At 38.9% G+C, this 16,562-nt stretch overlaps 1 protein-coding gene across 8 annotated transcripts in view; it reads right to left on the bottom strand.

Moving 5' to 3' along the window:
* lrp1aa (low density lipoprotein receptor-related protein 1Aa) overlaps window positions 1-16,562 on the bottom strand; it is a 192,347-nt gene that overhangs the window by 67,491 nt on the left and 108,294 nt on the right. For all 8 annotated transcript variants that reach the window (XM_084101218.1, XM_084101222.1, XM_084101219.1 and 5 more), the window contains exons 34-44: window positions 14,825-14,950; window positions 13,433-13,564; window positions 13,025-13,159; window positions 12,796-12,925; window positions 12,584-12,710; window positions 8,595-8,746; window positions 8,265-8,389; window positions 7,343-7,717; window positions 2,174-2,363; window positions 1,801-2,005; window positions 6-198 (exon numbers count right to left, since the gene is read on the bottom strand). In XM_084101218.1, the coding sequence (XP_083957344.1) occupies window positions 6-198; window positions 1,801-2,005; window positions 2,174-2,363; window positions 7,343-7,717; window positions 8,265-8,389; window positions 8,595-8,746; window positions 12,584-12,710; window positions 12,796-12,925; window positions 13,025-13,159; window positions 13,433-13,564; window positions 14,825-14,950 (1,890 nt within the window). The remainder of the gene's footprint in view (window positions 1-5; window positions 199-1,800; window positions 2,006-2,173; window positions 2,364-7,342; window positions 7,718-8,264; window positions 8,390-8,594; window positions 8,747-12,583; window positions 12,711-12,795; window positions 12,926-13,024; window positions 13,160-13,432; window positions 13,565-14,824; window positions 14,951-16,562) is intronic.

The raw sequence follows: 16,562 nt of genomic DNA, 5'->3' as shown, positions 1-16,562 counted from the left end.
CTCACAGCTGTTTGTGTCGTTGGCCACAGCGACGATCCCCATCGGCTGCTGTGGGATATCAGCTCTTAGCACCTTCATTTCTCCACCGACGTACTTGTCGGCTCTGAGGACGGCTCTGCGCACCCAGTCGGTCCAGAAGATGTGGTCACCGTACACGGCCAGGCCGAAGGGATGCACTGGCTCGTTCTTCAGAACCACCTACAGGAGTCACGACACACGCAGAGCAGAAGTCTTGACATGTAAAAATGGTTTCCATTTTGAACTATTTTCGTCAGACAATTTTATTGCCCCAGAAATAATTGTGATAAATTATAATATTTTAATTATCATTATTAATTATTATTTTAATATTTTAATACTAAATGGACTGATTCTTCTAAACTTTCTCTATTGTAAAAACACTTTACAATAAAGTCCCATTATTTAACATTAGTTAATGCATTATTATAATATTAACTAACAATGTGCAACACATTTCCTGCAGTTATTCTTCAGTCGTTAATCTTAATACAAATAAAATGTTCATTGATAGTTCATGTCAGCTCAGGTTCATTAAATAATATGAACAGATACTTAGAGTAACTTTTGATTTTAATAATGTATTAGTAAATCTTGGAATTAACATTAACTAAGATTAATAATTGCAGAAGTTTTATTATTATTGTTAATAACTAATATTAACTAATGACACCTTATTGTAAAGTGTTACCATTTTTTTCTCAATCTTCTGGATTTTAATTCATTTTAATAATCAAAAAGCATGTCTAATCAATAGAATTCATAAAACTGAAATAGACAATATTGAGGTCAGCAAAAATTTAATCATAATTTTTAATCTGTTATTTTCAATGAACTGTACTAAATCAGTCACAGCAGAAAACTATTAGTTATTACTATACTTCCCCAGATGATCATTGATTATGTTAAGAATTGAAAAGAAAAAGTATATTACAAGTTTCCCTCAGAGTAAAACCCTTCAGGATAAAGATAGAAGTAAAACTGTAGAGTGTGCTGTACTCAGGTGGAGATTTCTGACTCAAAACTCATGGTATTTAAACTTATGTATTGTAATTGTAATCTACAGATTCAAAAAGATAAACAGCAGTAAAATAAACACCTAAAAGTGTATTTTGGAGTTTTTCTATTTTCTATCTATTTCTAATCTAAAACAGCATGTTACAAGAAGCCGAATATCCCCAGATCGGCCAGAGCATGAAAAGCAAGTGTTTTACCTGTAGTGTCTTGCCTAAATTAAAGGGGTGATGAACTGAGAAATCAAATTTTCCTTGAGCTTTTGACATATAAGAGGTCATCATACAGTAAGAATATCCTGTAACTGAATTTCAGAACTGAACATTTCCTTGTTAGTCCAATAAAAGCTTTTATTGACACCAGGCACAGCGAACGACAGGCTTTTCAAAGTGGGGATCTATGAGGTCAAAGGGTCTCAAAGAAGAAGAAGGTCAACGCCTACTTCAACACTGCCTGTTTAGCCCCGCCCACCGATTCACGCATTACATGAAACTCATTATAATATGCAAATCTGTTATCCAATCATAGCAGTGGGCGTTGACTTCCAAGTCTTCAATGCGGCACGCCCATAAAAACCGAGCGTTTCAGGAGCTAGGCTCAAAACCAGGGTAGAAAGTAGCCTATTACTTATTCATTTAGATGTTTTTGAATGTAAAAACCAACCGAACGTCATAAGTTGACCTCAGACAACATTATACATTTTTTTTAAAAGCCAGTTCATGACCCCTTTAAACAAAATGACACTCATGGGTGCAAGTTCCAACTTACATAACGGTGGGTGCCGTCATACTCGCAGCGCTCGATCTTATCAAGCGTAGCATCCGAGAAATAGAGCTTCTCCGCACGGTGGTCGATGGCGAGTCCATTAGGAGTGCGAATGTCACTGCCGATGATCACAAGGACATTGGCACCAGACAGCTGGGCACGCATGATGCTGGGAGACTGCTCGTTCCAGTTCGTCCAAAACATCAAGCTGGTGAACAGCAGAGGAATGGGAGTCAGTGACAAATGTTAACTTCATGTCTTCCTAATGCCATCCTGAATGCAACATGACCCCCTTCCGAAAGGGAACGGTTCATGAAAACTGTTTTGAATGTTGAAAGTTGTTGTGAAATGAAGATAATGGACAGAAAAATCTCACTTCTGACATTCATCCAGGACGAATGCTCGAGGGTGGTCATCTCCTGACATGGTGACGACGACGTCCCGGTCGAAAGCCCCCCAGCGGCTCTGGTCTACAGTGTGACGGGTGATGGTGGACGTGGTGTAACTGGTCCAGTATAAAGCGTCCCAGGCTCTATGATACGCCAAGCCTTCCACTGACCCAACGTCTGCAGACAGAAAACATTGAAAAACATTTTAGCTGCTATATTATTGTAGAAAAAAATAGATACCATTGTCTTGGAATTTTTCTGATGGTTTATGGCTGCTTGATTATGGCCAGAATCCTAATCACAATTATTCAATATTGAGATGACAAACATCCAGGGTTTGAAATTAATTTGGCTACTAAATGTTTAAGTTACCGGCCATTCAGAACTTCTACTAACCAAAAAAATAAATAAATAAAAAATATATGAATAAAAAAGATATATTATAACATTTAGATTTCATACATTCATTGCTTATTCAAATAAAATCCAGCATCTCCTCTCTTCCTCTTTCATCCTCATCACCAAAAATGTGTTTTAGGTGGACTGATCAATACTGTACAAAGAACATAAAAAAATTAGGCTGTTGGAAAATAATGTCTTTTCTGTTAATCAAATGCTTTTTAATCTAAGCTTTTTAAAAGAAAAATCACAATATCGAATCGTAATACTTGTAGAATTGCAATTCTTAAAAAAAACACAATACATATCGTATCGGCGGCACCCAAGTATCATGATAATATCGAATCAGGAGATAGGTGTATCGTCCCAGCCCTACTTAAATGAGTTGAATATTGTATAACTTAAAAAAGTTGAAAATTGCTTAACTTATTTTAATGATTTAAAGCAAAGTTAAAACACATGTTGTCATAACTTATTGATCATATATTTTTTTCATATATTGGTATGAATTATTTAGTTAATCATTGTATGTGTTTTAGTGTGTTATTACAGAAAGGGCGCATTCATAACGTGACTTACCAAATTAATAACTCATCTGAGATTGAGTTTCTCACGGATAAATGTATAGAATCATCTGACGAAAAGCTTCACATCCATGTGAAATAACTTGTTAACCATCTATTTTGCACCACGTTTACAGGCAATATCCAAATATGCGTGTTAGTCATGATTAAATTATATCCAGACATAACAACCATGAAAAACATTGGGGGGGGGGGGGGGGATTTAGAAGCAAATGGTTCATTGTTTATTTGTTCAATCATTACCATAAATGGTCCAGAGATGCAAGAACTGACATGTGTTTTTTAATGCTAGATTTACTCCTGGCTTTAATTACATAACCGGTTCTTAGCCAGAGAAATGAAAACCACATGGTAAGAAAAAAGCATTTAGCACTTAAAAAAAGACCAAAAGATGAAATATTGTAAATGCATCAAAGTGCATGAATGCTGATGAAATTAATTTTCTATATAATTCTGTCAGATGGTTACAATATTTGACGTACTGATATTTCAACTATTTTTCATAGTCAGCAGTGAAATAATATGAGTGCCTGAAAGCCCAGATTCATTTAGTACTTTACCCATTTCAATAAAACATTTATTACTACATAAACTAAAGCATTCCTACATGTTACAACTCACTATACAAATATCCTGCCTTTAGAGAAAACTATGTTTGCAAGTAGAGGATTTGTCTTATGTATATTATTTGCTTTTCATAAACTTGTAATTGTTTTGGTTTTTATCCAGTTAGCTAAAGGTAAGATTGAGTCTTTTATTAAATTGACTGGAATTAACTAAATAAATGCTTTTGGGATCCTCCATATACTGTTTAAATTTGCCACTAAAAAAGTCAAATCAAATGGATAATATACTTATAAAGGGCTAGACTCTACAAATGAATCTATAAAACTCAAACAATATTGTTCAAACCCACATCTCTGCCTAAAATAAGAGTAAATAAAGCTAAAGGATAGAGTGAATCTGGATTTGATTGTAGTTTCAGACAGACAAACTTTTTCACTTCAGCAAAAGGAAGCCAACATTCTTTCAGGAGGCATTTCGGTCGAGAGTTTGCAATTATCATAATTATCCTTCATTCATTTGGTGTTTGTGGCAACAGAAGAATAAACAGATACGCACATCTTTCTCTGCTCGATTCTCTTGCTGTGAAAGCCAAAAGTCTTATGAAACAATGAGTTTACTGTGTTCTCACAAAGGAACAGTCCGTGACTCCAGACTTTCCCAGTCCTGTTTGATTGTGTGTCCGCCGGCTAGAGCAATGATTCAGTGTTTGACTTGTCTTTTCTCCAGCTGTGAGCTGCTAATGGAGAGTTGATGCTGCGATCAAAACAACATATCACACACAACACATGGACTTGCTTTGGGCACAGCAAAATAACTATAGACAGGTTTCCATCCACTTTTTGGACCGTTCTGTTACCAACAAAGTGAAAATGTGCAACAACAACAAAATTTGCTGTCTCCATCCAATTGGCCGTTGCGGTGGATTTTTCATAGATAAGATTAATTATGTTACTAACCATGGAAATCTGACTTTAGATTTTAAACTTATGATAAACTTTTATCACACTTCCCATTTTTATGTCTGATGGTGACTAACTTTCCATTCCAGATCTAACAATAAAACAGAATAATTCTTACTTCCTTTTATTTAGGATGTAGCCACCAGACGGACTTTCGATATGATCTAACCTTCTAACAAACTTAGAAGGTTACAACAGACTCAATGTAACCTTGGTCAAATGGAACTTTGAAAATGGACTCAATGTTCTGTTATTTGACTGTATTGTGAAATGATTCACTGGAATATTAACCCCTTACAATGTTTTTGATATTTTTCTGATGTCACTAACAAACGGTAATGAAAGGGGGGGCTTGCTTTAAACAATTTAACCAATCATATTGATAAAGCGTGACATGTTAGTCATGATGATTCTATTTTGATGTGTCTGGCTTTACCCTATAAAGCCTGTTGTATTCTTCTGTTGGGTCGAGGTTCTCTGAGTATTGCTCGAGAACTCCCGGCCGTTTGAATAAACCATCTGAGGGACATTTACTGAAGTCTGTCTCTTTTGTTATTTATGCTGCGCAGCAAAGAAGTGAGGGTAAGAGACTCGGCCAGTTGTCGACGGAAGACGCAAAGAGCTGGAGTATAAAAGTTATTAAGTGTCGATTTGTAGACGCTCAGTGTCGATCAGTAGACGCGACAGATTTATTTATTAAGTGTCGATTTGTAGACGCTAGATAGTCAGATTTAGGAAAAATCCATTACACCGTTTACAAATATATGGTGTGTATATATCATAAAAGAAATCTGCCCTTGAGCATTTCCATATACTGTACCATTTTGTGTACATCTCAATTCCTGTATCTCCAAGATATCTCCAAATCTTTCTAAAATGGAGAGAATAATAAGGCAATTGCAATTGACCATCTTACTACGTACTAATTTCACACATAATTTAAAGTGCCCCTATTTTGCATTTTCAGATATTACCTTTCATGTAGTGTGTGATATAGCCGTGAATGTAAAAGGTCTGCATTTAGTTATTGTCTCCCAAAAGTCAAGTCACCTTTATTTATACAGCGCTTAATACAATACAGATTGATTCACAGCAGCAAAAGACGCTGAACGGCCTGAAACGAGTCGTCAGTAATTCCAGTCTCACTTCCTGCTGAATCTGCATAGGTCTGTAACAGATTTGCATAATGCCAGTCTATGTTCTTCATTGGCTGCCGTGAACAACGTCTACTTTGACCCTCAAACACTGTAGTTTATCTGAGACTGGAAGAGTTTGGTTCGTGTTGTTCATGTGGAGAAGACGCTGTTTTCTGCTGACAGAGCAAATCCACTTTGATGAGATTGATACGGTAAAACCCACACCATCGTTACTGTTCGTATCACTGAGTGTCAAGAGCTGAGGAAGATCCAGAGCTGAAACTCAGATATGATAATGAGCGTTTGGTTTCTGACACGGTCAACCAATCACAACAGACTGGGTCATCTGACCAATCAGAGCAGAGCAGCTCTCAGAGAGGCGGGGTTTAGAGAGACTGAATCCTTGATCGAACCGTTTCAGACACTGAGAATAGAGCTGATGCTGCAGTGGAGATTATGAGGAAATTAAAGTGTTTTTTGAGCTGTGATGCATGTAAACCTGTTGTAGGAGATGCCAGAACAAAATCAGGAACCTTTAAAATAGCATCATAGGGGCACTATATGTAAATAATATTTGGAGCCGTTATTCCTCTAGTGAACAGCGTGTAACTTCCTTTATGCGACGAAGCTCAAAATTTAAGGGTCCATAAAAAGCATTTTATTTTCATTTCTCTATATCAGTGTCAGTGTTTCTGAACTCTCTGAAACGCCTCTATTGTAGTCTTGAGTTTCTTCCAGGAACAAACACATCACAATATTCCTCATTATAATAATTCATACGCAGAATAAAGGGGCGGGGCCTGGTTGAGTTAGTTAGTAGTGTGTTAAACTGGCGGTTATGGTAAGGGGAGGGACATTTCCCAAACACACTCGAAGCGCTCGACCAATCACAACACACTGATCCAGCCGACCAATCAGAGCGCAGTGTGCTTTTCAGAAGGAGGGGCTTCATAGAGACAGGAACTAACCTGGGGTGCGTTTCCCGTACAACGACATAACTCGCTGCTTAACTACCATAGTACGATGCATCGTTGAATAAACCAACTAGCTAGTAGCGACTGTTTCCCGAAACGATATTGTCGAAAATTGGTCATTGAACCATGATGTCACGCAGGTGGTGGAGTAATAACTTCTTCTAATGAATCTGTTTGAGATTGAATTAATGCTATTTTGCTTTACGATGCCCACGATCCAAACACAACTCTACGATGCTGTTTGCGAATGTTCGTTAGAACGATGGTTTCGGGAAACACCGACTCGTTGAACTATGCTGATAACGACAGAGCTTGCGACCATAGTTGGCTAAAGATGCTTTCGGGAAACAGAGTTTTACTGACAGACTGGGAAGAGAGGAGCTGCAGCAATGGAGAATATGGGGAAAATAATCAACATTAATGCAGGAAAACCTGTTCTAGGAGAGCCTAAAAACAACATCAAGACTTTGAAAAAGGGCATAATATGGCTTCTTTAAAGTAGATTATTTGAATTATTATTAATTATTTGAAACTTACTCTCAACCACTGTCTTCCGATCTGACCCGTCGTCATTGATTTGTTGAATATTCCCAAAGTGGATGTCGCTGTAGAAGATCCGATTTGCTCCTTTTCCGCCTCCTCCGCGGTAATCGAAGGTTAGCGCGATGACGTTTTTCATGTGGTCGGGGTCTTCAAACGGTTTGATGGGTGCGTTGAGGTTGTTTTCGTCTGATAAGTGCACACTCTTTAGTATGGTACGCTCTGAATACAGCAGGTATCCGTCGTAGTCACGGCAACTCTGACTGTCCTCGGCTAGCATTCCGTGAGCGCAAGCACACGTTCGCTGTGCATTTCCACGGAAAAGACAGAGTTGTTGGCAGCCACCATTGTTGTTCTTGCAGACATTAGTTCCTGTGAAGAGATTTGTTTGAAACAATATAGAAATGCTTCAACTAAGGGAAATCTGAATCTTGCTCATAGATTCAATGACAATTAGCATATAATACTGTGGCATATAACATGTTATTTAAAAACTTAAAAGAAAATAAAATTTGTATTATTATATATTATTTTCAAGGTTTACTTTTAAGTGGCAAATTATTTTTATTTTCAACATAAAATGAATTTCTTATAAAAACGTATGTATATGAAAGAATTTTCATTTGCAATTTTTCATGTATTTTTGAATTAAGTGCTAGATAGATCTTTTTCCATGACCTTGTCTTTGACCCTTAGATACCAATTACACAAAAGAACTTATATGTGTAACGAAACCGCAATTTGCAACAATTTGGAACCAAGTGGAACATGGAACATGTGATAACCAGTCAGAATCAAGAATGTAGCAATGCAGCGGTAAAACAAATAATAACATTCACATTCCTAACAGTTCTGTACATGCTAATTTATGTTGTGTTCCAGCACATTTCTGTTAACAGCCAAGTCAGATAACACCCACCTTGCTGTCGTGCTCTGTTAAAAACCTTGATGTCTTTGAGTTGGACGCCGATGCCCGTCCTCAGACTCACTGAATCTGTTGCGTTGTCTTTACTGCCGCGCTTTATTGAACCATTCGCATGAGTCCTAAAAAAAGAAAAATACTTATCTGTTGGGACAAAGTTCAAAGGCTCTTTAAATAGGGTTAGCAAATAAAATAAAGTAATATCAAAAACTCAATAAATCCTGTAGATTAATCTTCATGTTGGCTCTGTGCAAAAACAGTAAAGAGGAAGATGATTTCTGTGAAGAGGAATTAAAGGGTGGAGGTGTGCAAATATGGTGCACTGACCGGTCACTCCAGTATATGTAGCTCTCAAACACAGATACGGAGAACATGTCCATGTTGTTGCTGGACAGCACCACCTCTCTGTTCTCCCCCGTCTCCAAGTTAATGCGCTCGATCTTATCCGTACGTGCGTCACACCAGTACAGCATATCTTCCTATAGGACACATGGATAATGGGACATTTACTGCATGTACAGTCTGTGTTATTGTGTTTACAATGCATGTATACTGAGTCATCAGTTATCAGTTACTCTAAGTGATGTCATGCATTTTTTAGGCCAAAACATTTTTGTCACATCCAGCAAACATCTCCTCACGATCCGCTAGCTGCCTGTCCCCTGAACACACTGTAAAAAAATGCAGTCTCTGTAGACAGCCCAGGCTCCACAAACGGCAAGAAAAACAAACTGGCCCAGCCTGGACCACGAAACATAACAAACAGTGTTCCAGCCAATAACTGACAAGAATGATTTGGGGGTGGGGGTGGGGGGGTTAGTGCGTGTGCACATGAAGGGGGGTGTGGGGAGTGGAGGAGCGAGAAGCATGAAGAGGGAAGTTAGCTAGAGGAGAGATGTACTAACAACGACTAACATTAAAATTAAGAGGAAGTTGCTTTGGTCTAATTTAAAGACAGGATTATAGGCATGACTTCTCCATCATACACAAGACAATCCCAGAATAAAGGAAGAAAAAAATAAGTCAGCATTGCATGTATGCTTTGCAGAAAAGTGAAATAAAAAAATCTCCTCAAGATGCTGGACAAAGTGAGAAAATAAATAAAAATCTGAATAAAAATTTTATACCCATTATTTTGCTTTGTACTTTTATGATTATTAAAGTATTGAGTAATTAGCTTAGCAATAATCTAATGTCAAACTTTATGTGATGAGCGCAGGTGAGTGAGGGTTATTACATCCGCCCTCTCTTTTGTCTCCTCCGCCCCCCTCCCCCCATCACCTCCTCAGAGCCTCCTCAGCTTAGATTGCCCTAGATTAGTTTATAGTCCGTCTGGCCTCCTCTCAGTGGGAGATTGGTTCTGCTGAGGCCTGCGCTGTGCTTAGGCAATACCTGGAGTTGTAGCCTCCTCGGATAACTGCCTCTAGGGTTGAGCTTAGACTCCTCTTGTTTTAGAGAGTCATCCTGCTGAGACCTTCGTTCCCCAGAACTCAGAAATACAAGTTATGTATTTTTACCTATGAGATGAGTCTCTTTAGTGGTATTATCTGTTGGATAGATCAGACTTCCTCTTGCTGAGGTAACCACTCTTAGAGCTCCATACAGACAGGAGTAATGGTGTGGTCTTAGGAGCCTCCTCTGTTGACTGTCTTTTTGGGGTTGAGTGTTGTTAGGCTTCCTCCCTTTATAGAGAGTCTCCGGACGGGAGCCTCCACTCTCCAGAGCTCCGTGCAACAGTGTTATCAATACATTGGCTCTTCGAAGTTTCTTAAGAAACGCTCTCTTTTTAGAGAGTTGTTCTGGCTGAAACCTCGCTCTCACAGCCTTGTTACACAGTAGCTTTGAGAGTCATAGGCTCTTTGGAGCTTCCTCTGGTCCTGTTTTAAAGAAACACTGATAGGCCTCCTCTTGTTTTAGAGAGTCATTATGTTAAGGTTTCGCTTGCAGAGCTCTGTGCTGACAGTTGCATAAGGTGTAGGCTCTTCTTGGAGCCTCTTCTGTTATCTGTCTTTTAGGTTTGAGTGTTATTAGGCCTCCTCTCATTTTAGAGAGTCATCCTGCTGTCTAAAAATTTGGATCTTTGGTAAAATGAGTCTCTGCGTTAGACTGTCTATGGAGCAAAGTGTATGGTTACGCCTCCTCTCTGCCTACAGAGTTGTTTGTGCTCAGGCCTCTGCTCCTTAAGCTCCGTTCTTAGTACTCCCCACATTTTTTAGTACTCCCCACATTTTTGAGGGTCATCATAGAGAGTGCTTTGCTTCCTAGAGATCTGTGTCACAGGTGTCCTGTGCCTAATATGCTTAGGTTGAGTCTAAATAAGTACTCACCTCACTTAGAGGGTCATTATATTGAGTACTCTACTCTCTAAAGCTTCGTGCACATGCTTATGACAGTTCTCAAGTAGTAGGCTTTCTTTGTTGCCTCCTTGATAATCTGTCTTCTTGAATAAGCATATTTAGTACTCTCCTCGTTTAGAGGGTCGTTATGCTGAGTACTTTGCTAATTGGGGCTATGTTCAGGAGTTAATCCAAGCTGGGAGGCTTTGTGTCAGCCTCCTTTATGGACTTTTGCTGCTAGAGTTGTTGGCCCTCTTTGGGCCTCCTTGACAAGCGGGCTTCAGGTTGAGCTGGCTGAAATACAAGCGGCTCCTTAGACCTCTGTAGATCGGTATCAGGTTGTAGGGCTCTTCAGGAGCCTCCTTTCTAACTGGCTCCAGAGCATGACCATTTCTCCCCTCGGTCAAGAGTTTAGCTATATACAGTACTCCGGTCCTCTAGCTATGTCAGAGCAATCCTTGTGGTCGAGCCTGTATAGTACTCCACTTATTTGAGAGGGGTTGTGTGCAGAGTACTTCGCTCCCTGGGGCTGGATAACGATAGGCCTTCCTATGGCCTCTTTATAAGCAAAATAGTATCAGGCTGAATGATTATTTGTAAGCCTCCTTGATAGACTTGCTTTAGTAGAGCTTGGTAGGTACACCCCTCATTGAGGGTCACTATGCAGAGTACTCAGCTTCCCCAGAGCTATTTTTAAGCTCTGTTGGTCCTGGAAACCCCTTTCGGGATAAGCAGTGTCAATCCCCTCGCTTGAAGGTTAGTTATGTTGAGTCTTGCTCCCCAGGACGCCCATCTCTGGAATCCAATGTGTTGTGGTTATTGCTGTTATGCAAAACCTTCTCATTGGAGGCCTCTGATAGGGGGTTAAGTATAGAGATTCTGTTAAACAGAAAGGTTGTAGGCTGACAGGGTTAACCTCCCTGGTGGTTCTAGGGGTCCATGCTTAGGTCCCCTGAAAGTGACAGGCCAAGGTCCTTTTTTGTCTCTGGTCATATTCCCTTAGAGGAATTTTTTCCTAGGATAAATTATTACAAGCCTTTGAGCTCTGCCCTGGGTCAAGTCCTTCCATGTGACCTTGCGAGGTGAATGGTAAGATTGTACTTGCTCAATGAGGCATGTAGCGTAGGCAATGACCGTAGCGAGTAATTGTCAATGTGACAGTGAAATACTGGTGTGTACCTTTAACTCTGGCAGTTAGGCCTTTCGAGTTTTTATTCTTGTGCTTAGTCACAGCCAATCTGGCATGCATTCCCCTCAGCATGGCAGAGAGGGCATTTGTTCCTTTATTAGTGTCCCAGGACGCAGTGCAAGTTCCCATTCGAAAGGGAATGTCTCGGGTTACAAACGTAACCTTGGTTCCCTGAAAAGTGAAATGAGACATTCCAATGAGAGGTGCATCTCGTTTCCATGCTTCTGGACTGCCTGCATGGTCCCTTCAGATGAAGAAGTGGATGACATGTTCTCTAGGTGCCCTCTTTATATCTCACGGTTGCACTAGTAGTGACGTCATTTGCTGTTGCCGGCCATTACAATTGTCACGTTTAAACATATGCTTCAGACACCAGTCGGGCTTAGGCTTTCCCCCATTAGCACCCTACGATGCAGTGTCTTGTTCCCCTTCTCAGGGGACCAAGGTTACATTTGTAACTCGAGAAGTAAAAACCTTTGACATTCACCAGAGCACATGCTCTTGCTTTTTCTTTTTCTTTTGAGGGTGTTTAGCACCTAAATACATAATGATATCTGTAAAACAGCAATACTTTATCTTATAGAAAACAACAGTGAGGTTTTCAAACAATGAAAGCGCCCTAAATCAATTATTGACCAAATTAAACTATTCATGATTCAAAAATGTATGTTTCAAGATCAATGCATATGCACTGGCAGGATTTGCGACTGATGCAACAAGTGAATCGTTACACCCCCTAGTCCTTAGTTTAAAACAACTGTGTTATAAAGACATGAATGTGTCATATGCACCTGATAGTCAACAGAGATGCCGTTGGGCCAGCTAATGCTGACATTCACCAGCACGGCTCGATTTGATCCATCCAGACGAGATCTTTCTATGCGTGGATACTGACCCCACTCCGTCCAAAACAGATACCTGCACACACAAAACCACCAATGCTTCATTCATGCAGCAGAAACTCACAATAAAAGACAGGAAGTCAGGGTTACGCAGATCTCACCCTTTCTCAGGATGCACAGTAATGGCCCGAGGTTTGTCCAGTCCTTGGGAGATGACCACATATCGAAACGAGCCGTTTAATCTGGCCACCTCAATCACATCAAAGCCCTGGTCCGTCCAATAGATGTTTCCTACAGCACACAGCAGACATGAACAAGGTTGATTTATGGATCATTATTGTAATAATGCTCTGAATGCATGTGAAAGTGTCAAAAGTGCTTTAAATGCACCGGCGATCCAGTCGACAGCGATGCCCTCCACACGCCCGATGCCGTTTGTAATGACGTCCTCTCTCCACGTTTGATCTCTCTTAGCTCTGCTAATGGTGCTCAAACCCATGTCAACCCAGTAGATGGTGTCATTATCTACATGACAATAGAAAGAACATGCATATGAATTATAGTGCATCCCAATAAAGCATCATGGATGTGCAGCCGATAAATCTGTGGCAACTGCGTGATGCGATCATGTCAATATGAATCAAAATCTCTGGGGAATTTTCACCTTGCTGAATCTCTGCCACGAAGAAGCAGATATGAAGGCAAAAAAGGGTCCAACCCAGTACTAGCAAGGTGTACCTAATAATGTGGCCGTAGAGTGTATATCTGAAAACATAAATCAGGAGTGTTGAGACTCACCGGCATGAAAATCAATCCCGACGGCGAGTGAAGTGCCTGAAACCGGTACCAGGGCATCGGACTTGTCTGCAGGGTCCAGTGGGATTCCTCTAATGCCCTCATGAACAGAGTACAGCAGGAATGACCCCACACCTGAAATCAACACAGATTCTTCAACTACAGACAGTGTCATGTCCACAGGTTTGTGGTTATTAAGGGATTTTAATTCTTTAGAATGCCTTCCTTTATTATTTTTTTGCTACTTTTCAAATTCCTTCCTGTACAGATTATGTTGTTTTACACTTGTTTTCCCCTCTAAGACTAATCCTAACATTCAAAGGTGTTCAAAAGTTTGTTCAACAAGTCTTTTCTGCTCACAAAGTCTGCTTTTATTTGATTAAAATAGATGCAGTATTTTTGATTGAAAAAATAAATAAAAATACAGTAAAAACAGAAATACTATGAAATATTATTACAATTAAAAATAAATAAATTATATGTAATTTATTTATGTGATCAAAAGCTGAATTTTCAGCATCATCTTCAGAGTCACATGATCCTTCAGAAATCATTCTAATATGCTGATTTGATGCTCAAGAAACATTTCTTATTACTATCAATCTTATTATTGTCTTATTATTTTTGTGGAAAACGTGATCTTTTTTTTCCAGGACACTTTGATGAATTGAAAGTTTTAAAAAATTGCATTTATTTGAAATAAACACTTTTGTTACATTATAAATATATTTAGTGTATCAATATATTTAGACAAAGTATTATTGTATGTATTAATTGTGTATAGTACATAAAATGCTAGCTTTGCCACAAAATTTTTGGAAATTGTGGTTAAAATGTTTCTAATTTAAAATTAATTCTGTCAGAATTCTCCTTTGAATTATGTATATGTACTGTAAGTAGGCAGTTTAAAACATCCATAGTTAAAGAAACACCTTTGAATATTCCTATAATAAAAGGGATTTTTAAAATTTACTGTGCATTTTTTTTAAATACTTAAAAATACTTTTAAAACATTTGTTGAGTCTGTAGATAATAAATAACAAATTGATTGATAATTGCAAAAAAACTAGTAAAGCTACAGTATTCAAATGAAATGACTGATTGTTTGTTGCTCCTCTGTGTGTTTCTGATGGTGTTTCCAGCTGTTCTCTGAAGTAAATGCAAACACTGTGGTCTATTGTCCCTCCATGCCATTTTCCCAAAAGGAAGTCACACATAATTGACAGTTTGAATGTCAGGTGTGTGTGTGTGTGTGTGTGTGTGTGTGTGTGTGTGTGTATACATGTGTGTTTGACTCGTACACTCTCAGGACTGTTGTCCGCTCCTCAGGCTGCATCCTGTGTGTGTGTGTGTGTGTGTGTGTGTGTGTGTGTGTGTGTGTGTGTGTGTGTGTACCTTCGCAGGACTGCTGTCCGCTCCTCAGGCTGTATCCTGCGGTGCACATGCAGGATCGGCTCGAGGGAGACGTGGGTAGACACAGCTGAGAGCAGTCACCATTGTTGTTACTGCACATGTTTGAACCTGATGATAAACACAGTCAGAAAAACACAATTCACCAAGGGGACAATTTCAGTACAAAAGCCTGCATCTACTCAAAAAATACCCACAATCCAGTCTAAGCGGACGCTATCTGCACAGAGACTGTTTCAGTATTTAAAAAAAGGCACGGTCATTCTTTTCAGCACAATCACTCCTTTTTTCTGTGCTAATAGGTCTCTCTTGTAGATTGTTCGTTATTCATAAAAATGACATACTGGCACAATGAACTGGCCTGGAAATTTCAATAGAGTGCATTAGTGTTGCCCACTTTTTCGGCGGCGTTGGTTCCTGATTTATTCATTTTTTCATTAATTTTTTCCCATAGGGATTTAAAGCCGTGAATCAAAACAACCAGCAATGAGGTGAATCACAACATTACAGACTTTGATTGGAAGCTAAAAAGTATTTGTCAAAAAGACAGAGGTACAGGACTCCGAACTTCATGACTTTAATGAGGGAAAGAACCAAACTCCCATGATGCATTGCCAATGACATTATCAAAGTGAAAACAATGGAGAAATATAAAACTATTCACTTAAAGTTGTTGATTATATAATTAATAAAAACAATACATTTTAAATTTTGAATAATTAAAAAAAATTAGCAAAATTATATATATATATATATATATATATATATACACATATTTATACTTATTAATGCTCCCCCGGGACTTTTATTAATAAAATAGTTTTGCTACCGAATTTCTACATTATATTCCTCAGCAACGAGGCGGTAACATCGCTGTTTTTAATTAAACTCACAGACTCATTGTTTGTAAAGAAAGAAATGTTGACAGACTCAGGTAATTCACACACGCATCTCTCTCTCTTTCTCTCTCTCTCTCTCTCTCTCTCTCTCTCTCTCGATAATTAATTCAAATAAATGCTATAGTTCATTCATTAAAATAAATGTGATCTAAACGCACAACTTCATATCTGTGTCTGATGATAGAATGCTAGATATAAAGAGCCTTTAACTGACGAAAATAACCATCATTTTTATCCTTCCAGTCAAATATCGCACTGCAAACATCATTAACAACTTCAACTTGTCAATGCAGGAAAATGACCACGGTATGAGCAGGAGAATCCACAGCTAGCAGTGCATTAAACCATTTGAGTGCACTCCGCTTCACGTCGGGCTGTTCTTCGGCTCTATGTCAGTCATTAAAATCGTTTAATGCACAGATAGACGTAGATTATCCCTTAAATACATAGAATTTTGCCAGCATAGCGAGAGCGACTCAATTACGTCATTTGCTGGTGCTTCATGGGAGTGGGCGGAGCTAAAGAGCTCTTTTGGCACAATTTGCTCGCCGCAACTCTCTGATTGGTGGAGTGTTCTGTACTGCATCATGGGTAATGTAGTTTTTCACCACAAATTCAGTTGTGAAATATGATTATTTTAAAAATTAAATTGAAACAATTTGGGCTCATGGCTTTAGCAAATGCATATACCATCAACCAACAACCTGATAAAGTAGGGCCGTCTTTAAAGATTTATAAGTTATTGTTAAAAATCAATTTCCTTATGAAGACAAAATCAGCTCAGCACAGATTTTTTGGGTGTCACTTGAATGATTCCTTATACA

This window comes from Abramis brama (assembly GCF_963993115.1).
Source record: "Abramis brama genome assembly, chromosome: 23".
NCBI classification, from domain to species: Eukaryota; Metazoa; Chordata; class Actinopteri; order Cypriniformes; family Leuciscidae; genus Abramis; species Abramis brama.
This window is presented reverse-complemented; position numbering and strand designations above follow the sequence as displayed.